We start from the raw sequence: 21664 nt of genomic DNA on the forward strand, positions 1-21664 counted from the left end.
CTCTTTTCCATGCCTGGCACAAATGTCTGCCTCTGCAGATTTTTGCACCAGCAGCTGGGACGGAAGGTTTGTTCTTAATCTGATGGTTTAAGGCTTGATGTCTTGGGTATGATTTATGTTAGTCCTAGCAAGTGTCTTTGTGAAACAGTTTAGAGGTATTGCATTATTTGGGAGACTCTTACGAGGAAAGTTTCTCTGTGTGGAAATGCAGCTACATAATTGAGAAATTCTTCAGGAATCTTGTGACATGGGGAAATGAGCTCTTGCCTCCAGCTACTAATAGCCTTATCTTGTTGCTGAAAGCGTCTTTTGATCTGAAGTCCTGCAGGATGCTTATATGGGATCCCTAAACCGTTTTTAGCAGTGGAGATCACTGTGAACATAGTGAATGCTATAGATATGTCTTATCAGTGGGATTTTTGGAAGGCTGATTACACCGATGGTGACAATTTCACAATATCACATCTGGAAGGTAGACTTTTGGTTAATTCTGGAGCATAGTGGTGGGCCTCTCCGTTCAGCAAGACTTGGTGTTGAAGGGGTTTCGCAGTCACAAGACTTAAATGAGTTATGAGAAGAAGTGGAATAGCAGTTTATAGACTAAGATGTTGTGAAATTAAGGTCTGTCTTCCCTGGCACACATTTTTTGGGCGGGGGGAGTGAAAGTAACGATTTCCCTTTTTCTATTCAGGAAGCCTCTGCTTTGGGATACTTGAAGGCCCCTATGGCTGTGTACGATGAAGACCTCCTGAAGAATCCTTTCTATCTAGCTCTTCAGAAGCGGCGTCCAGATCTCTGCAGGAAAGTGGCTGAAGTCCATGGAATTGTAAGCAAAGCTCCCCATGCCTTCAGGAAGTGGAGTTTCTGCAGAGTCCGGGAAGCAGAATTTCATGTTTGGGGCAATTTGAGCACTGAACTAAATACCCCTTCCCGATGGTAGTTGCCCTTGTACAGAGTTGTAATGCTAACTCATCAGTGCACTTTTTCACATCTGTGTGTCATTGCTGGAGATAATTGTCAGATGTATTGCATGGACACTGTACACAGGTGGTAGGGAGATGGGGGAAAGTGGGTACTTTGGGAAGGGCGGTGATCTTCGTTGCCGTGTGGTGACGTCACTTCCGGTGCGACCCAGAAGCACTGGCATCGCACTGGCATGGCTCCAGGATCAGAAGAGCATGCCTATCATATTAGGTGCTGTGGAACACAGGCAGGACAATGCTGCTGCAATCGTTTTATTGGTGGGCTTCCTGGAGGCACCTGGCTAGCCACTGTGTGAATAGACTGCTTGACTTGATGGGCCTGGGTCTGATCCAGCATGACTTTTCTTATGTTCTTACCGGGGTGACACTCTAGCACTTGTCCAGAAACTCCATAGAGTTTGGATAAGTGCTCAAGTGTCACGCTGGTGCGATGCCAGTTTTTCTGGGTCTCACTGGAAGTGATGTCATCACACTGCAATGAAGATCACCCCTCTCGTTTTGTGGGGCCTGCTTCTGTCCTTCAACCAGATGACGTCAGCGGGCATCTCTGACAATTACCAGGAGTTTGCCCATCGTTAGCGTGCTCCTGGTAAGTTTAACAGAAAATAAAATTGGGGTATAAAAAAACCCTCTTCTTTTTCTAAGTGGTGTGCTAGGACATGGCTTCCATTTCATAGCTGTCAGTGTGCAGTTTTAATTTAATTTAAATTATTTTAATTTAATTTAATTTAAAACAGCATGCCCCAGCAAAATATGGGTCTGGCTTGGGATATGTGCCCCTGATTGTGTGATTCCTACTTCTTTAGGTCCTAGTACCATGCAAAGGAAGCCTTTCAAGCAGCATCCTCTCAACTTGCCAGTTTGACTCTTACGTTCTCCAACCAGTGGAAGAGAACTTCCAGACTTTGAATGGAAAGGTACATAGTGGTTAATAGCAGTATTGTAACAACCTTTGCATTGACAAAGCCCACTTGGTCTGGTGTGACCTCACTAACATCAGTGAATAGATGAACTGTAAATAATATCTGTAGTAATATTTCAAGAGGAGGGGCTGTGGCTCAGTGGTAGAGCATCTGCTTGGCATTCAGAAAATCCCAGGTTCAATCCCTGGCATCTCCAGTTAAAGGGACTAGGCAAGTAGGTGATGCGAAAGACCTCTGCCTGAGACCCTGGAGAGCCGCTGCCAGTATGAGTAGACAATACTGACTTTGATGAACTGATGGTCTGATTCAGTATAAGGCAGCTTCATGTGTTCAAGAGCGCCAGAAGGAATGCCTAATTATTCTTATTTTAAAACCCATATTTAAATTTGCTCTTTAGTCAAACATTGCAAGATATCCTCTACAATGCCATGTTGGTGGCATTTTGGTGTATCTCATCTAGATTACTTGGTGGACAAGGTTCGCCTTTAAGCGCTGGCTATACCCATTGCTTTATATACCTATTGCCTTATATATGGGGACTGTGAAATGCTCTATCTTGGCCATGTTCCTTGTCTCTTTGTAGGAAATCTCCATACAAGGAAATTTGATTGTACTTGGCACTGGTTTTAATCATCGTCGCTCAGTTCCTGTTCTCTTTGAGGAAACGTTCTACAATGAGCGAGAGGAGAGCTTTAGTATCCTATGCATAGCTCATTCTTTAGAAAAAAAGGAAAGTGTAGGTGAGTAGCAACACCAGTATCTTGGTCAACTCCCCCCCCCCCCCAATATTCTACTTTTTATGCCCTGATTCAGGCATCTTATTAATCTCTGAAAGCAGTGTTGGAAACACCTTGTGAATCAGGGGAACGATGAATGCTGGGTTAATGAAAATCTCATCGTAAGATTTAATTTCAGAGACCAGGAAGAGTCTCCCCCCCCCCATTAGTTCATCAATACAGGAATCCTTAAAATCGAACTTTTTGTGTCTTGTGTGTCTGGCTTGTATAATTGTGAAGGTAATTGGTGACTTTTCTGCACTGTTGTTCCATTTCAGAAGAATCCTTGACACCATCAAATTCCTATTCCCTGAAAACTATTGAAGATGTGAAGGAGTTCTTGGGAAGGCATACTGAGAAGTTTGACAAAGCGATTGCATCTTTCCACAGGACTTTCAAGGAGCATGACCGGAAAAGTCTGCGGCACTACATAGTCAGTATTTCAACTTCTGATTTTGCGTGGATCTTAATGGTTTCAGTTTTTCTTCCCCGAGCTTTCTGTGGATGATATTTTATAATGGCAACAGCTTCACTGTGGATCTCACATAGATTCTGAAGAGCAGGTATGGTATAGTGGCTACAGTGTCTGACTGAGACTGGGGAGGAGCTGTGTTCAAATCCCGACTTGGCTACAAAGCTCACAGGGTCATATTGGGCCAGCCTCTCTCAGCCTAACCTACCTCTGTGAGGGTAAAATGTAGGATGGAAACACCATGTGTGGCAGTCTGTGTTTTTTAATTTTAAAAAATCAAATTAAAAAATTAAGTAAAAAGAAAGCTGGATACAAAGCTATACAGATTCTGTATGGCAGTCTTAAGCTTCTCTGAGGAAGAATGGGATAAAAATGTAGTGGATAGCATGAGTAATTACAACAATGATGCTTTCTCTGGAGATTATTTTATTTACGTCATTTACACTCCATCTTTCTCCCCACTGGGAAGAAGAGGAGTTGGTTTTTAGGTGCCGACTTTCTCTACCACTTAAGGGAGACTCAAACCGGCTTACAATTACCTTCCCCTCCCCACAACAGACACCCTGTGAGGTAGGTGGGGCTGAGAGAGAGAGTGACTAGCCCATGGTCACCCAGCTGGCTTCATGTGTATGAGTGGGGAAACCAATCCAGTTCACCGGATTAGCCTCCGCCGCTCATGTGGAGGAGTGGGGAATCAAACCCGGTTCTCCAGATCAGAGTCCACCGCTCCAAACCACCGCTCTTAACCACTACACCACGCTGTCTCTGGGGACTCAAAAGTGGCCTACATCATTCTCCTCTCCTCCATTTTTATCCTTGCAACACCCTTTTGAGGTAGGTGCGACTGAGTGTTCGACTGGCTCAAAGTCTCCCAGTGACCTTCCATGGCAGAGTGGGGATTCAAACCTGGCTCTCCCAGATCTTAGTCTGACGCCCCAACTGCTACATCTCTCTCCACCAAAGGAAGATGTAGCAGAAGAGAATGTATCGAGCCCGTATTTTTTTTAATCACTTCAAATAAACTCTGTGGCTATATGAACTAAAACTTCCTAAACCGGAGATTAGAATCTGTGGTTTCCCAAAGAATGTGCTGCTACTACACCCACTTTCAAATGTCAGGCTCATTCTTCTCCCTTCTGTTGTTATGCTTGATTATTTCATTTATTTTCAAGGCTTCCTCTTGATAATGAGGAACTCCATGCTCTTTCTTCTTTCAGGATTCTCTGAATGCTCTCTACACCAAATGCATCCAGCAATTACTGAGAGACTCCCACTTTGTGAGTGTGAATTTACTATTTACGTACAGTTAGTTGCTACCCCTTCCTTAGATAAAAAGTGGGGAGGGGCCGTGGCTCAGTGGTAGAGCATCTGCTTGGCACGCAGGAGGTCCCAGGTTCAATCCCCGGCATCTCCAGTTAAAGGGACTAGGCAGGTAGGTTGATGTGAAAGACCCCTGCCTGAGACCCTGGAGAGCCGCTGCTGGTCTGAATAGACAATACCGATTTTGATTCAGTACAAGGCAGCTTCATGTGTGCCTGACGTTGCTTTTCCCTCTCCCGTATTTAGAGGGCCCTTGCAAAGCAGGAACATCAAATGAATCTGATGAAACAAGCTGTGGAAGTGAGTACCAAATTTTTGGAGGGAATTTCAGAATGACTTGGCATAAGAGCTGTTGCAGTGTGGTGCCTGGAGGGTTGCACTGAACAGACGTCACAGCCGAGGGGCTATTTGAATTTTGGCCTTCTTTTCTAAGTGATGTCGAGGCAGTCGATGCCGCTTGTGTTAGCCTACTTAGAGATGGCAAAATGCAGGAAACGAGCCGTTACAACCCTGAACTTCCTACGTGAAGAGTGGGAAATAAGGGTCTAACCCAGTGGTCCCCAAAGTGAGGAGTATCACCCCCTGGGGGTGGGAGGTGGGATTTCCTAGGGGGGCACTAAGAGGCAAGAGGGTAGCAAGGGGGGCTCTAGAGGTGGGCCCCTTCAACTGTGTTGTTCACTAATTTATGATAGATCAAGCTATGGCACCATGCTGGCAAATTTGGTGGAAACTGTCAGAATTCTTTTCCAGACTTTGAAGACCTGGTACCATTGGATCAAGTTCATCAGTTTTGTTGAATAAATTTCAACTAAAAAGTTTTAATTTGATTTTGAATAGATGTGCAATTAATCGTTACTGTTTTGAAGTTTTATTGTTATTATCTTTAGTGTGTCATGCAAACCCCTATTTTGAATAATGCTTTTTATTGGATAGGGTAGGGGGCACTGGGGTTGAGTTTGTGGAACCAAGGGTGTGGTGGCCTGAAAGGTTTGGGAACCACTGGTCTAACCTTTCACTTTTGTATGTTTCCCCCAGATGTATGTCCACCATGCTCTTTATGATTTGATCTTTAAATACGTGGGAACCATTGAGGCGAGCGAGGTAGGCATCCTCTATCGATTACTGAACCAAGAAAGCTGTCCTCAGTCTTCTTGCATTCTCTTTCCAGCACCTGAAGATAAAGGGCGCTTTGTACTATCATACTTAAAGGAGTATTTGAATCCAGGGAAGGGGTAGCATTTTCCTTAAAAATGTACACAAGTTAGTATTGTGAGCCCTAACAGCCCAAACTAGTCTGAGCTTGGAAGTTAAGCAGGATCAGTGTTTGGATGGGAGACCACCAAGGAAGACGAGCTGCTATGCAGAAAAAGGCAATGGTAGAATCATAAAGTTGAAAGGGGCCATATTATGGTAGAATGATAGAATCATAGAGTTGGAATGCTATCTAGTCCAACTCCCTGTTCAATGCAGGATCAGCCTAGAGCATCCCTAACAAGTGTTCATCCAGCCGCTGCTTGAAGACTGCCAGAGAGGGGGAGCTCACCACTTTCCTAGGCAGCTGATTCCACTGCTGAATTATTCTCACTGTTTAAGAATTTTTTTAATGTCCAGCCAGTACCTCTCAGCCCATAATTTATAACCAGTGTTGTGAGTCCTATCCTCTGCTGCCAACAGGAACAGCTCCCTGCCCTCCTCTAAGTGACAGCCTTTCAAATACTTTAAGAAAGCATTCATGTCCCTCTTCAACCTTATCTTCTCCAGACTGAACATTCCCAAGTCTGTCAGCCTTTCCTCAGAAGGGCTTGGTGTCCAGGCCTCAGATCATCCTCGTTGCTCTCCACTGCACCTCCTACATTCTATCCACATCCTCTTTGGAGAGGTGGTAAATCACCTCTCCTCATCTCTTGCCTTGAAACCGTCATAAGGTTGAACTTCATGGGGTCACCATGAGTTGGCTGAGACTCAACGGCACTCGTTTACCTTTTAGCACCCTGAGAATTCCTGTTTTAGAGAATTTGTGCATGTCCTTAATATTAGTTATACTGGGTGGGACAGAATGTACAAAAACAAGAGGAGTGTAGAAGAGCCACTTCTCGATAGTTGCTAAAATGGCATTCTCTGTATTTGTTTGCTAGGATGGAGCTTTCAACAAAATCACAAGAAGTCTGCAGGATTTGCAGCAGAAAGATCTGGGAGTCAAGCCTGAATTCAGGTGAGCTAAGACCCGCTCTTCTCCTTCAAAGGCCCATCCACCCAGCACAGGTTGTCTGGGAAACAGGTGGGCTTTAAGCCAAAGCAGCTGACGCATATACTTTGTGTTCCGTTCTCAAGAGCATTCAGGTCCACCTACCTCAATTCCCTTCACAGGAGAAGGCGGCTTAGCAAGCCACATGTTTCTTTTTGAAGGGCTGAGGGTACCCTTCCACTACCACCTGCCTTGACTAAGAGGCAACATATCTGCTGCAACAGCAAATGGAAGAGCGACTTGCAGTCCTTGCGTGGTGTAGTGGTTAAGAGCGATGGATTGGAGTGGTGGACTCTGATCTGGAGAACCGGGTTTGATTTCCCCACTCCTCCACATGAAGCCGGCTGGGTGACCTTGGGCTAGTGATTGTAAGCTGGTTGGATTCTTCCTTATGTGGTAGAGAAAGTTGGCAAATAAAGCCAACTCTTCTCCTCCTCCTAAGCACACTATCTTGATATGTGCAGCACTTTCAGAAAGAAGCTTGCACTGCAGGTCATACTTCAAGCAGCACCAGAGCTATTCATTGAACAGCAGCTGGGTTTTCATAGAATCATAGAGTTGGAAGGGACCCCAGGGACATCTAGTCCAACCCCCCCGCACAATGCAGGAAATTCACAACTACCCCCCCCCAGTGACCCATACTCCATGCCCAGAAGATGGCCAAGATGCCCTCCCTCCCATGAACTGCCCAAGGTTTAAAGCCAGCTTGGTGAAAATTCAGAACTTGAGCATCCTGTGGCCTGGAATGTGATGTCGAAAGGTATAACCATATCTTTAATGGCTACATCTCCTGAGTGTCATACGACTTTTGTTTCTTTTGACAACCTGCTTTCCAGCTTCAACATCCCACATGCCAAGCGAGAATTGGGCCAGCTGAATAAGTGTACCTCTCCTCAACAGAAGCTTCTGTGTCTGCGAAAAGTGGTGCAAATCATAATGCAGTCTCCGAGCCAAAGAGGTTGGTAACCATGACGATCAAACGGTACATGATGGCCTCTCTGTGCTTGAAAGCACTCTTTGTGCACTTCTCAAAAAAAAAAAAGGGAGTATTTCAGAGGCTGTTGCTTATTGTCACTTGAGCTTGCCTTGAACCAAAACATCTTAACTGTTGGGCTAGGCAGAGTGGGGCTCTTGTATTGAGGTCCCTGCTCCAGCTCACAAGTGCTGAGATGCAAAGGGTAAAAATATAGACGGCCGTACAAGCCACTGGTTAATCCAGCATTTAGCTGCATCCTAGGAAGTGCTGCAAAGATGGTTCAAATAAAAGAGAGAGGGCTTGATGAAACTATGAGTGATTAGAGCTGTCCCACCAACATTCATTTGCTGATGGATTTTGGTGTATGTATGTTTTGTGTATGAATAAAGTGAGATACCTAAGGAAAAAGGCATATTTTGTCCTCAAGACATTGTCACTTCTGGCATGCTGTAGAATGCCTTTCACACCATTAAAAAAATTTGCTACTTAGTTAAGCAGGGGCCACTCTGTTTCAAACTTCTAATTGGCTAAGTTAGGGGTGTCAAACTCAATTGGTATGAGGGCCAAATATGACATAAATGTCACTTGGTTGGACTAGGCCAGGCCTCACCAGCCCAGATCGAGAGTTGGGGGAGGGTGGCTTCCTTGGCTGGTTCATGAGCTGGATAAGAGCTCTCAAGGGGCCGGATGTTTGACACCCCTGGGTTAAGTATTGCTAGTTATAGCTTAGACATGATTTCGTAAATATGTAGGAAGAATATCTGCACAAATCCTATTTCTGCTAGTTGTGGTGAAGCCCTTTCCCTCCCCTGGCCTTTACCAAAGCATCTCTTTGGACTTCTGAGATTAACGGCCCGTCTCTCACATACTGCCCTGACCTGGATGGCCCAGGCTAGCCTGATCTCGTCAGATCTCAGAAGCTAAGCAAGGTCAGCCCTGGTTAGTATTTGGATGGGAGACCTCCAGGGAATACCAGGGTTGCTGTGTGCAGAGGAAGGCACTGGCAAACCACCTCTGTTAGTCTCTTGCCATGAAAACGCCAAAAAGGGGTCGCCATAAGTCGGCTGCGACTTGACGGCACTTTACACACACACACACACTCTCACATACTACTTAGAACCATATGTGCTCATGAACTTGCTTTAACATAAGTGCTGAGGTTTTCAAGCAGTGGAATCCTGAACTCGGCTCTACATTTAGTGGCTGTTCTGCATTTGAGAAATGTAGATATTTTACAGGAATTTTAACGGGTTGCTGAAAAAGGTGTGTGTGTGTGGTTTTTAAACATGTAAAATACAAGCGCTCTCCTGCTGTGCGGGGTTCATACTCCCTTTCTCCATTGGTACACCACACATCTCTACTAACATGTAAAGTAATTCAGTATGGAAAGAAACAATACATCAATGTTTTGGAGTCTAAAGGTTGCTTCTCTTTCCAGGAAAGTGCCTTCATAATCCTCCAAAGTCCTAAATGTTCCTGAGATACTTCTGTTACTGATTATCACCTTTTTTTTGCCACTGGTCTTCTGCTTCCAGGGGAGGAAATCTTCTGGGCTTGAAACATCATAGATTTGAGTTATAAACAATGCCCAAAGTAGCAGAAATTTGTTCTGGCATTCCACAGGTAGCAGGAATATACTCGTAGACTCTCCTATTCATAGGAGTGCAAGCTGCCTAACTAATTGTTTGGTGGACCAGTTGTCAGAAGGATCTGAAGTGAGCTATTTTGAGCCTGACAATCTGGGTGTAAAGTGCAAACAGAGATTTTTAAAAAATTGTACCTTTTTGGTGGGTTTAGGAAAACAGCAGCGTTGCCAAATTGTGATGGTAGAAGAATACCAGTCAGTATTACAGAAATGAATTACCGGTAAGCGAAATAGGGTTCAGTGTAAGCTGGATGCTTACCGAAGCTGTCCTTAGCAGTAGAAAAGAGCAAGAGTCCAGTAGCACCTTGAAGACTTAACAACATTTCTGGCAGGGTATGAGCTTTCGTGAGCCACAGCTCACTTCTTCAGATCAGAAGCTGTCCTTGTTACCAATAGCAGCTGGAGTCCAGATCCAGGCTTTGCCCTGTTGCTGAACCCAACCTGCACCATACAGAACTCTGTTTCTCAGGTTACGTATGTTGTATAAAACAGCTTGCAGCTCAGGCTGCAATAATCTGAACAACACTTCAAAATGCTTTGTCCTAATGCAGCAGGAGAAGAGCCCCGTGGCGCAGAGTGGGAAAGCTGCAGCCCTGCAGTCAAAAGCTCTGCTCATGACCAGTCCTGACGGAAGTCGGGTTCAGGTAGCCGGCTCTAGGTTGACTCAGCCTTCCATCCTTCCAAGGTCGGTAAAATGAGTACCCAGCTTGCTGGGGGGGGTAAAGGGAAGATGACTGGGGAAGGCAATGGTAAACCACCCCGTAAACAAAGTCTGCCTAGTAAATGTCGTGATGTGACGTCGCCCCACAGATCAGTAAGGACCCAGTGCTTGCACAGGGGACTGCCTTTACCTTTTTAATGCAGGAAGACTAACTCTTAAATGTAACTCCTGTTCTTGTATGGTGTTTTCCCCCCCTTCAGTTAACATCGAGATCGTGTGCGCAGATGACCTCCTCTCAGTCTTGCTGTATTTGCTGGTAAAAACAGAGATTCCAAACTGGTAGGCAGTACTTGCTTCTATTCTATAGAAAATACTGCTATAATAGTGTTGGTGGGGAAGGATTCCTTGGGGACATCTCCTCTCTGCCTGTTTCTCAGGAGCACCCTGTCTTACCCCTTTCTGTTACTAGAAATGATGCTGCTGAATCTTTGCATTCTTCACTTCCCAGTCTGAGTAGATAATACTAACCATGATGGACCAGTGGTCTGATTCAGTGGAAGGCAGCTTCATATGTACCCTGTTAGTAGAAACAAACTTGGTGTTGTAATTCGTTGTGTTCTAACCTTTCCTTGAAGTTACCTGTAACTAGACCTTTTCTCTTTTACTTTCACATTGAAATAAATCAGTTAGTGATACATGGGAGAAATCCAGGCATGTAAATGACACACGGCAAGTTCTGGGCTGTGGCTCTGGAGAGCTTCATCTTGCTTTAAAATGGGAGTGAAGAATTTAAATTTGTGGTTTGAAAAGGCTCTGAGAAACTGACTTCATTGTCAGCTGAGCATGCTGATGGAAATACTAGATAGAAACCTATGGAAATACTTGATAGTAACTTAATCTACAGATGTTATACTGAAGTAAGAAGGAAGTGGATTTGATCTTGCTCAGTTCTCTCCTCACTGCATTCCCTTCATCTGCATGGCTTTTTGCCCAAAAGAAGCCTATATGTCTTAATGTGAACGTCTATGGCCATGAAAGTACATTGCCTAGTTGTATTGCCCTGGCAGTGTGTACTGTAACATGAATATGTAGCTGACCAATGCTGCCAGCAATGATTGACAGCCCTGTCAAACCCCAACATGGCTACTTAAAGGTCAAAGTGAAATCTTTGTAGCAGCTCTTAACACTTGTGCCATCCAGATGGAAAACGCTTGTAGGTTTGTTTGCTTCTGTTGGCACTAGACACAATTATCCTTCTGTACAGTGGTCTCCCTGGGCAGCATGTATTTTCGATTCACATCTAAAATGTGAACAGCTGTTACAAAGCAGACCTTATGATTACTTCACTCCTGGTGTAGTGCAACTAGAAACACACAATCTTAAATGCTTGCAGCAGAACTGGTGTATTAGCAAAGTGCTCTTTCCAGGGATTACATGCCTTCAACAAATGTGCTTATGTTCTTGCCTGCCATTTATAACACAGTGCTGATTTTAAACTGTGTGGGGGTATATGTTATGCCTCCATCAATGGGTAGATACTTGGAACAAGTGCTGTGCAATTGGCAGTGTGGTGTATTACTGCCACAGGGCCCTTGGCTTCCTTTCTCTGTCTTAAGAGTAATTTGTTCCTGAATGGGGCCCAAAATATAACTTTTCTTGCCTGGTGTGCAAACTTCTCAGTGCCCTCTGTTTTCCACAATCTAGACCAGGGATGTCGAACTTGATTGTCATGAGGGCAGGATATGACATAAATGTAGCTTTGTCGGGCCAGGCCTCTCCAGCCTAGATTGAGACTTTGTGGGGGGTGGCTGCCTCGGTTGGCTTGCAGGCCGGATAAGAGCTCTCAAGGGGCCAGATCCAGCCCCTGGGCCTTATGTTTGACACTCCTGATCTAGACTGTTCAAAAGAATTGTAATTATTTAGTCCCTGCAATGCACGAGGGGTGCCATTTCAGGGTTTGGGGGAGGCAGGTGGCAAGATGCAAATTGTCACTCTGTATACATGAAGAGCTTACCCTGGCTTTCTGCAGAGTGATGGCATCTTCTTGCCTCTGGTTTATGGGTTTATATATAACCATTCCCAATGAACCTGCAATCTGAGTGGCAACCCTACCGTTTATCTTTAAATGGTACCCTTGAAAGCCATTATCCAAGAACTCCATTGTATTGAAAGCCACTTTCTAGTTAACTTGTGATCACTAGCCAACATTGGTCAAATTTTTAACCTGCCATAGAATCTTGACTGGGTTGACGGCTTCTGCATTTCATCCTGGAAGATGTAACCAAATGTAGGCATAAATGCAAATGTGACTTATTTTTTAGCAGATCTCTCCCTTTTAAAGCTCTTTTTTTGGAAAGTTTACAGTATTTTGTCTACTTAGGATGGCAAACTTGAGTTACATCAAGAACTTCAGGTTTTGTAGCTCGGCGAAGGATGAACTGGGGTACTGTCTGACCTCTGTTGAGGCTGCGATAGAATACATCCGTCAAGGAAATCTTTCCGACAGGCCAATGGTAAGTGCCGTTTTAATGGCAGCGCTGCTCAAGTCCTGATATGCGAGCCTCTAATGACTTGCTGATTGCCAAATGATTGTAGGATTGCCATGTGCCCTAGATAGAGAGCACTTCGGGATAGATAACGGTAGTTTGTTTGTTTTTTAAATTTGCAATAGCTTTGCTATTAGCCTGTTCGTACCACTTCATGGTCCTTAACACAAAAAAGCAAGTCCTACATTGTTGAAAGGCTCTTAAAAGACAAACGTCAACCCTTCCTCTTCGGAGGAGCTGCAGCACATCAGAAACGTAGCTTCTGAATATAAGAACAGCCATGCTGGATCAGACCAAGGCCCATCAAGTCCAGCAGTCTGTTCATACAAGGGGACAACCAGATGCCTCTAGGAAGCCCACAAACAAGACAACTGCAACAGCACCATCCTGCCTATGTTTCACAGCACCTAATATAATTATATATAATATAACTATAATAAGATTTGTAGTTTTGAGGGCTGGTTTATGCATCCAGAGGGTTCCTATGGGAGTCCCCACACAGAGGGCCCATTGGAATGACCTGGAGAGGCAGTATACAATGCCACCCTGACTTGATTGATGGCAGCAGCATTTCTGAGACAGCGCATTTGCACAAATAATGGCCGCAGTGTGTCATGGGCCTCGCATAAACAGCATTCTTAACATAAGAAAAGCCCTGCTGGATCAGTCCAAGGCCTATCAAGTTCAGCAGTCTGTTCACACAGTGGCCAGCCAGGTGCCTCTAGGAAGCCCACAAACAAGACAACTGCAGCAGTACCATCCTGCCTGTGTTCCACAGCACCTAATATATTCGGCATGCTCCTCTGATCCTGGAGAGAATGGGTATGCATCATGACTAGCTCCCATTTTAATTAGTAGCCATGAATACCCCTCTCCTCCATGAACATGCCCACTCCCCCCTTAAAGCCTTCCAAGTTGGCAGCCATCACCACATCCTGGGGCAGGGAGTTCCACAATTCTGTTTGCCATTCATAAGATTTACTGTTGTCAGGAGGCCCTGGCCTGGATTGCCCGGGCTGATCTGATCTCGTCATATCTCGGAAGCTAAGCAGAGTCAGCCCTGTTTAGTACTCGGATGGGAGACCACCAAGGAAGTCCAGGGTTGCTACGCAGAGGCAGGAAATGGCAAACCACCTCTGAACATCTCTTGCCTTGAAAACCCTCCGAGGTTGTCATAAGTCAACTGTGACTTGACGGCGCTTTCCTGCCACAACAGTTGGCAGGAAATGTGGCCCACTGTAGGTGACTATGTAGGTGGTGCCATATGAGCCTTTGCTTAGGTAAAAATATCACCACTCATTCCAGAATTCTGGGACTAGCTGGCTGAGCTAAAGAGTTTCTGATGTGCATGTGGAAAATTTGCTGTGGCTCATATGTGGGGAAGGGGAGGGGGAGAAGCAGTCTGGTCTAAAATACTGCAGACTCTTTATGGCCTTTTGTCGGTAAATCTGCAAGCAATAAGCTCCAACTTTGCTAGCTTATAGTGTACCTCCACTGTGAGAGACGCCCAGTCAATATGGTAGGTTTCTTTTTCTTCTAGCTAAAGTGCTTGTTAAGCTACTTGACAAATAATTCAAAAAGCTTGGCCAGTAGGCTTGTGGGGGTAAAGCTGCTTCAGGGGATCAATATAGCATTAGTAAAGAAGCTTGACCACGTTAGTATATACTATTTATGGCTCCTAACTAATGGACTCCTGCTTGTGATCCTTTGCTCCTTATGACGCTGGCAACCGAGGTGCGGCGCAAATGAAACATCAGCATGACGGTCTTGAGGGTGACGCGGCTCTCATAATTGATACTAGGGAGGCTGAAGGTGTGAGCATGGCTGTCTCCTGGCCTTGACATAGGCAAAGCCTGGGAACGAACCGGCTACTTTTAGCTTCACTTCACTCAGGACGGTTAAGGGGGGGTGGGGTAGAGTGATCCCTGATAATTCGTTGTGGACTGAAAACACATTGTGGTCAAAAGGGAAACTCCTACATCTGTCCCAGAGCCCCACGTATGCTCCACTACAGATGTAGAGCTGTAGTATGCAGTCCTGTTCACATCAATGGAGGGACTAGATGTGCGCACACAAAGGAATATGCAGGTGTTCCTCCATAGATATGGATGTGGAAGCTTTTAGTGAGCCAGGGCCATGTTTCCACTGGTCCAGAAACCAATAGTTGAAGTACCCATCGCACTGATCTATCATCGGCCAAATTTGTATGTACAAGTGTAGCCAAGATACTTGCTTCTCACTTGTGTGGCCAGAGGCTATGGCGTGGCAATACTGGACCAAACAAGCCTGTTTTAAGCATAAGAAGCCTGGGGAGCACATTTTGAGAGCAAGTGTGGAGCGGTGGTTAGTATCGAACCAGGATGTGGGAAGCCTGTGTTCGAATCCCCCCTCTGCCGCAGATGCTTGTTGGGTGACCTTGAGCCAGTCACACACTCTCAGCCTAACCTACCTCGTGGGGGATGTTAATAAGGATAAAATGGAGGAAGGGAGAATGCTGAAAACCACTTTTGAGTCCCCAGAGTGGGGTATGAGTGAAGTAAATAAACATTTGTTCAAGATGTACATTTGCGCTCCCAGTGAATTTTCTCAGAGCACCAGAAGCTCCTTTGACATTACTTGAAGCTGTCTGGAAGGAAGACCGAGAGAGAGCGTAATCACGCATATTTTAGAAGCATTCGCATTCTGCAGAAGTTTTTATTAGTGTAGCTTCTCAGGCTAGATGTGATGGCCAGGAAAAAAATTTCTGGGGTTTCTGCCCTTCCAAAATTAGGTGCTGCTGCCCTGACCCGGAGGCTGAAGGACGTGCACACGTTAGCAGCATGAAATCTTCAACTGACCAACAACAAAGAAAATGGAATTTGGATGCTTGATTTTCTCAACCTGGAGCGCTTGATATGGGTGGAAGTCTTGATGTGGGAGAGGGGAAGTCTTCTGTGAGGCACACCTCCAAAACCTGTTAACGTTTTAAATTTGGTTTTTACTGAACTTTCACTTTGCTTTTCAGTGGTGAATTTTTAAAGCAAACTTGTACCACTTGGTTGTTATTTTTTTTAGAGGGGTCCCCTATTACAGATGTGAATCTCAAGTGTTGCTTTGCTAGATCTCAGTACCATATTGTTAAAAAAAAAAGTGTTGGTGTCCTAAAGGGTAAAAAAATTTCAGTCTTCTGTCTGCGGGAGTTTTGAAGATGAGTTGATCTCATATTAGCAGTTACTCAAGCGTTGCTTTGCTAGATCTCAATACCATATTGTGTAAAAAAAAAAAGTGTTTGTATCCTGAATGGGGAAAAAATTTCAGTCTTCTTTCTGCGGGAGTTTTGAAGATGAGTTGATCTCTTATTAGCAGTTGCTGACCTTGCTATCAGAAAAGTTCAGGCCAACAATTTTTGTTTTATAGTAGATTATGGCCTCTTTGTAAAATGCATAAACTTACTTGGATGACAAATGGCACGTGTATATATTTTTTCCCTCTAAGTAAATCTTGTTTGAACAAAATGTGCTGCTTCTGTCTTGCATAAAAGTCACTGCTCTATTTTATAATGTTGGCTAGGTTGAGAATCTGCTGAAATAAAAAAAAGGTAAAGGTCCCCTGTGCAAGCACCAGGTCATTCTTGACCCTGACGTCACATCCTGATGTTTTCTAGGCAGACTTTGTTTTGCGGGGTGGTTTGCCAGTGCCTTCCCCAGTCGTCTTCCCTTTATCCCCATTCCAGGTGTAGATCTCCTGGTGGAAGGGGGAGAGGCCAGGGTTGCCAGGTCTCCAGCCACCACCTGGAGGTTGGCAACCCCAGGGGAGGCCACACAGAAGGCCTGCAGGGCGCCCTCGCTCCCCCCCTCCCAGGCAGAAGGGCAGCCAGCGGTGGGCCCGAGCAAACGAGGTGCCAGGGGGGCACAGCCCACCGTCAGTCGGCAAGGGAGGAAGGAAAACAGAGAAAGAGGAAGAGGGAGGGAGAAAGAGAGAGAAAGGGAGAAAGAAATGGAGAGTGGGGGAGAAAGAAAGAAAAGGATGGAGAAGAAAAGGACGGAGGGAGACAAAGAAAGAGAGGGAGAGGAGAAAAAGTGACAGAAAAAGGAGAAAAGAGAAAAGCCTTCCCCCCCCCCCCACACACACACCCGTGCACATTGGCCCCATGCGACCAGGCCTCAGCCTCCCCCGCCCCCACACACGGCGGCGCATGGAGCCCCGCGTGACCGGGCCCCAGTCTCCATGCCCTCCCCTCCAGAGTCCACAAAAGCCCCCCCCGAAGCCCGATCGGCTCCCGCATGCATGCTCTGCCGCCGGGAGCTGCCGGCCCCCCCCTCCCTCTCGCTGCTCAACAGCTGACAGGCAGCGAGAGGGGCTCACAATGTGCTGCAGCGTTCCTGCACGCCACAGCTGTAGGAGGCAGCCTTGGGGGAAGCGTCCCTCCTCCTCCCCTCTCGCTGACCAACAGCCGACAGGTGGTGAGAGGAGGTCCAAAGGGCGCCGCAGCACCCCTGTAAGCCGCGGCCCCAGGAACACCCTCGGGGAGGGTCGCCCTGCGCCCCGCCTCCGCAGCAGGGCCCCAGAGCTCCTGAGGGCCACAAAAAATGTCCTCGGGGGCCGCATATGGCCCCCGGGCCTGAGGTTCCCCATCCCTGCTCTATTCCATTTCCCTGCTACGTAACGCTGGAGAGCCAGCGGGGTGTAGTGGTTAAGAGCAGTGGTTTGGAGAGGTGGACTCTGATCTGGAGAACCGGGTTTGCTTCCCCACGCCTCCACGTGAGCAGCGGAGGTTAATCTTGTGAACTGGATTTGTTTCCCCTCTCCTACACATGAAGCCAGCTGTGTGCTCTTGGGCTAGACACACTCTTTCAGCCCCACCTACCTCACAGGGTGTCTGTTGTGGGGAGGGGAAAGTGCTTGTAAGCCGGTTTGATTCTTCCTTAAGTGGTAGAGAAAGTCGGCATATAAAAACCAACTCTTCTACGTAATGCCTTGTGCCCCCTTGTTGTGGGGTACAGCGCTGGATCCCCTACCTCAAAGAGTCAGTGAAACACTAGAAGAGTCAAGCTCTGCTGCTCAAATTCTATTTGGCATACACGTCAGTCATATTGAGCAAAAGTCTCCCTACCCTAACGAGCTTTTCTCAGGGCCATGGTTAGCCATGATGGCGACACACCTTAATTTAAGCCTACATGCCCATATTTGTGCCTAGAGAGAAGGGGAACAAAGTTTGACAGCAAAAAGGTATGCCAGTAGAGAGTTCAGGATTCTTCCTGTTGAACTTATTTCTTTGGTTGGTTGAGGAGGGAATTGTTTAGCTACACTGTGTACACACCTCACACACTCCTACCTGTTTAGATGGCTGTGCCCCATCTCTTTTTTCCCCCCTACATTAGGGGAAGATGAGTTTAGACTCAACTCTTCTGTTGTCACATTAAAGTTTAGCTTTCAGGGCCTTGCTGGTTTTTAATTAGGTTGGTTGCTTTGTAAACCTAAGTACCCAACGTCTGTTAGTGGTCTGAGCCTGTTGACTCTGCTACCAGGCTTGTTTTCTGTTAGAATACTAGCTTTTAATTACGTGCATGGCCTCTTCTATCTATTATTTGTAAAATGTCATGTCTGTAGACATCACAGTTGATATGAGCCGTGACCTAGGACTGGGTGTATGAGAGATGGCACTAAATTTCCACTTACCTATGTCAATTGAGCTAATATAATTGTCATTAGCATATTTAGAAGTAACAAAGAATGGGAAAGAGAGGGATAAGCAAGAGGACACACTGCTACCTCTTTTTGTTTATGTTAATTATAATCTGTCTTTCTCACTAGCCTTTAACTGGATGGATCAGGCTAGCCTGATCTCGCAAGCTAAGCAGGGTTGGTCCTGGTTAGTACTTGGATGGGAGACCACCAAGGAAGTCCAGGGTTGCTACACAGAGGCAAGCCATGGCAAACCACTTCTGTTTCTCTTCTAACTTGAAAGCCCTTTGGGGTTGCCATAAGGCGGCTGTGACTTGACTGCCCTGTACATGAATACACTTTCTCTATGCCCATTTATGCTTGGTAATTAGCAGCGTGTTTCAGGCTGAAGTGCCCTGCTTATTTTTTTTTTTTGAGTTTTTCACGCTGAACCGTCATTCAAGAAGTGACTGCGAAGCCGGCGCATACCTGCTTCGCATTTCTTAAGAGCCCCTTTTACGTGACCTTTTGTGTTTGCTCCACCCCCACCTCGAAGGATCCCCTCTAGGAAGCACGCAAAGTCACAGCCACCCGTTAGCTATGCAAACAGCAGCTGCTAATGGAAGGAAAGGAGGAGCAGGCAAGTGGGGTGGTGGTGGAATTTCTCCTTTTCTGTCGGGATGGTGAATAGGTATTTTAAAGGTCGCATTTAAAAAAAGAGCTTTGAGCAGAGGATCAATTATTACATAGTGTTAAGTCCACAGAATCAACTGGACGGGACAACCGATACACAATGCAGTAGGGTTTAGATTGCAGAAATCTGAGCAGAGTCGCAATGAAGCACAAGCATTTTAGTGATGCTCTGCCAAACTGTCTTCAAGTGTGTCACTGCTATCCCATGCAAGGTTCTGTATAAGCGAGCCAAGGATGTCTAGCTCTACCATATGCTGTGTGTACATGTGACAAACTAATCTGTTTCCTTTTTTTCCGGCTTCTTTCGGTCTTTCTATCTTATTTGCAAGTTGCCTAGGCAGAACGAGATAAAAATGTTGCCTTTCCATCATCCCACCATCAACCCACACATTTCATCTGTGCCACATGACCGTATGTCCTAGTTCATCTGTGGCTGTGTACAGAACAGCATGGGTACAAAGACAGGAAGCGGGGGGAGGGGGACACTCTATACCCTATGAACAAAATGCTGTAATAGCCTCGCTTCCATCGCAAGCCCTGACTTATGATATTCTAGCTTGGGCCAGGAGAATGTGAATGATGTATTACACCTGCTTTTTTAAACCACTGAAGGCCAATGGGTATTCCCTGGCAGACCTTACCTGAAAGATTTGGCTTTCGCGTTCTCCAGACATGCAAATATCCTTCCTGCCTTAATCTTTATCTTGGATGAGGCTTCTGTTTAAGGTAGTGTGTGTCTCCCCACTCCTTATTAAGTAATACTTCCTTAGATCTGATTCCCCCTCTTCCCCGATTTTGTGTCCTTCAACAATACCCCATCACAGCATTGTATATTTCTCTGGCGGCACAGTCACTTCCCCTACAGCATCTCATGTTGGTCCAGTTATCTTCGGAAGCAAAAGCACTTGATTGGTTGCATTACAAATTCCCATCCAAACGTGCGTTTGTATAGACACAAAGCCTCTCCATTTATTTACTGCTCAAAGACCCACAGGTCACAAGCAAAAAGGGAAAATAAAATGCATATAAAATAGACACAAAGCAGTGAGGAAGCTGCTCTGATGCAGATACATTAGGACTGTTAGATGAAGAATTATAGGGCCAGTATCCATGACTTTAGCATACGAGCTCATTGGTAAACCAAAACAAGCTGAGTACATTTTCTACAATAGCTTCTCCAGCTGCCTGTTTGTTTCTGGGCAAATTTGAAGGCTCTTACCTTTAAAGGCATTCATGAGCCTGAAAGACTGCATCTCCCTGTCTGTGCCAGGGCATGTGGCCCGTTCAGTTTTCTGTAGCTCGGGCAGTGCCTAGTCAATCCTCTGGAGAATGCTATGCACCCAGACTTAATCCCAAAATGGCTGCTGCGGGAGGCAGAGTCAATGACTAAATGCCGGGGTGAGGTTATATATAACTCTTAATGGTAGCAACATTTCAAGCAGAAACTCTCTTTAACAGGATGCATTTTAGTCTGCACAGCCAACCAGAAGCCCTGCTGGGCAAAAGCCCCCCCCCCCAGCTCTTCCCACTTTCTAAAAGCACTTGGTGGGCACCATGGTTGGGGACCCTTGCAGCATGGCATTGGTTTCATGCCACTGCCCCATTTCATGCCACTATATAGGATCTGCATGCATCCTTGGGGCAGGATGGTCCGCACACCCGGACTTCGCAATCTGAAATTTTCAGATAAGGAATTATTTGTTGTAAGGTGTGGCTCTGTGCAAGTTGCATCGTGTGGGGACAAACTTACACATGGGTGCAGGGAGGGGAAGCGTGAGGAAGTTCCACGTCTAGGCAACTTCACACCACTGCTTATATGAAATTCAAAATGATATAGCCCTCCTGTAAGGACTGTACCGCCTCATTTTTTTCCTCATTAGAATTAGGTGGGTTTACAGTGGTAATTTGGCGACACCCGTTTTTTGCCGGAAACGGCTGCACAAAGGAATTTAAAGCTTATCTGCTCTGTCCTGGAGTTCATCCTATTCCTCCCAAGAATGAAAAGCATTCCTTTATGTTGCTTTTCATTTCTTTTCATATTATTTTTGCAGCTCTATCAGAAACTTGACCGGCAGTATGTGTTCAAGGGTGCCCCCCCACACACACACGTTAAAAGCAGTAGTCCTTCAAATCTGTAGTTATTGCAGCAGTCCTTCAAATGAGCATAAATGCTGTAGCTACAGAATGAGCTACAGAATTTACGCTCATTTGAAGGACTGCTGCAATAACTACAGATTCCCCCGAAGAAGGCTTTTGAGCAAGACGTGTAGGGAATTTCTATTCTGAGTAATATTTCTTTTTACCTATTTGCGCTATCGGCCTTGGTCTTGTTTTTATTTCCTGTGATTGGTGCGGCCCCTTTTATTTCTCCTTGCCATGTTATTTAGAACACATTTTTGGCCTGCATTCTTCTACAAGGAAGTTTTTAAAAAATGGCAGTGAAACAATAAAAATATAAAACGGACAGAATTGCAGCGTGAAACTACAATTTCAAAAACCGATGCAGTAAAATCACAACCATAAACTAGGACTCCCTGCCCAAAACGCCTTTTTTTCTCTGAGTTAACAACTGAAGCAGTGATTTTTAGGGCATTTTCCCAGGGGAATTTCCCAGGGGCCTCTGGTTGTTAACTCCTATCAGTGCCTCTCATTTTCAGGCATTTTAAAGGGGCTTTTTGCAGAATAAATACCCAGCTGGCTCATTTGCATATTCTATATCTCCTTTATTTCAGCATAACATCAAATATAAATATGTTTTATTGTGATTATGTGTCTGTATAT

At 45.6% G+C, this 21664-nt stretch overlaps 1 protein-coding gene across 1 annotated transcript in view; it reads left to right on the forward strand.

The window, feature by feature from the left end:
• ANKRD27 (ankyrin repeat domain 27) overlaps positions 1–21664 on the forward strand; it is a 67984-nt gene that overhangs the window by 16870 nt on the left and 29450 nt on the right. The window contains exons 2-12 of the mRNA XM_056862366.1: positions 692–826; positions 1790–1900; positions 2490–2646; positions 2961–3115; positions 4372–4431; positions 4721–4774; positions 5510–5575; positions 6610–6686; positions 7556–7677; positions 10262–10340; positions 12382–12514. Coding sequence (XP_056718344.1) covers positions 725–826; positions 1790–1900; positions 2490–2646; positions 2961–3115; positions 4372–4431; positions 4721–4774; positions 5510–5575; positions 6610–6686; positions 7556–7677; positions 10262–10340; positions 12382–12514 — 1116 coding nt within the window. The 5' untranslated portion in view covers positions 692–724. The remainder of the gene's footprint in view (positions 1–691; positions 827–1789; positions 1901–2489; positions 2647–2960; positions 3116–4371; positions 4432–4720; positions 4775–5509; positions 5576–6609; positions 6687–7555; positions 7678–10261; positions 10341–12381; positions 12515–21664) is intronic.

The sequence above is a fragment of the Euleptes europaea genome, chromosome 17 (assembly GCF_029931775.1).
Source record: "Euleptes europaea isolate rEulEur1 chromosome 17, rEulEur1.hap1, whole genome shotgun sequence".
Lineage (NCBI taxonomy): Eukaryota > Metazoa > Chordata > Lepidosauria > Squamata > Sphaerodactylidae > Euleptes > Euleptes europaea.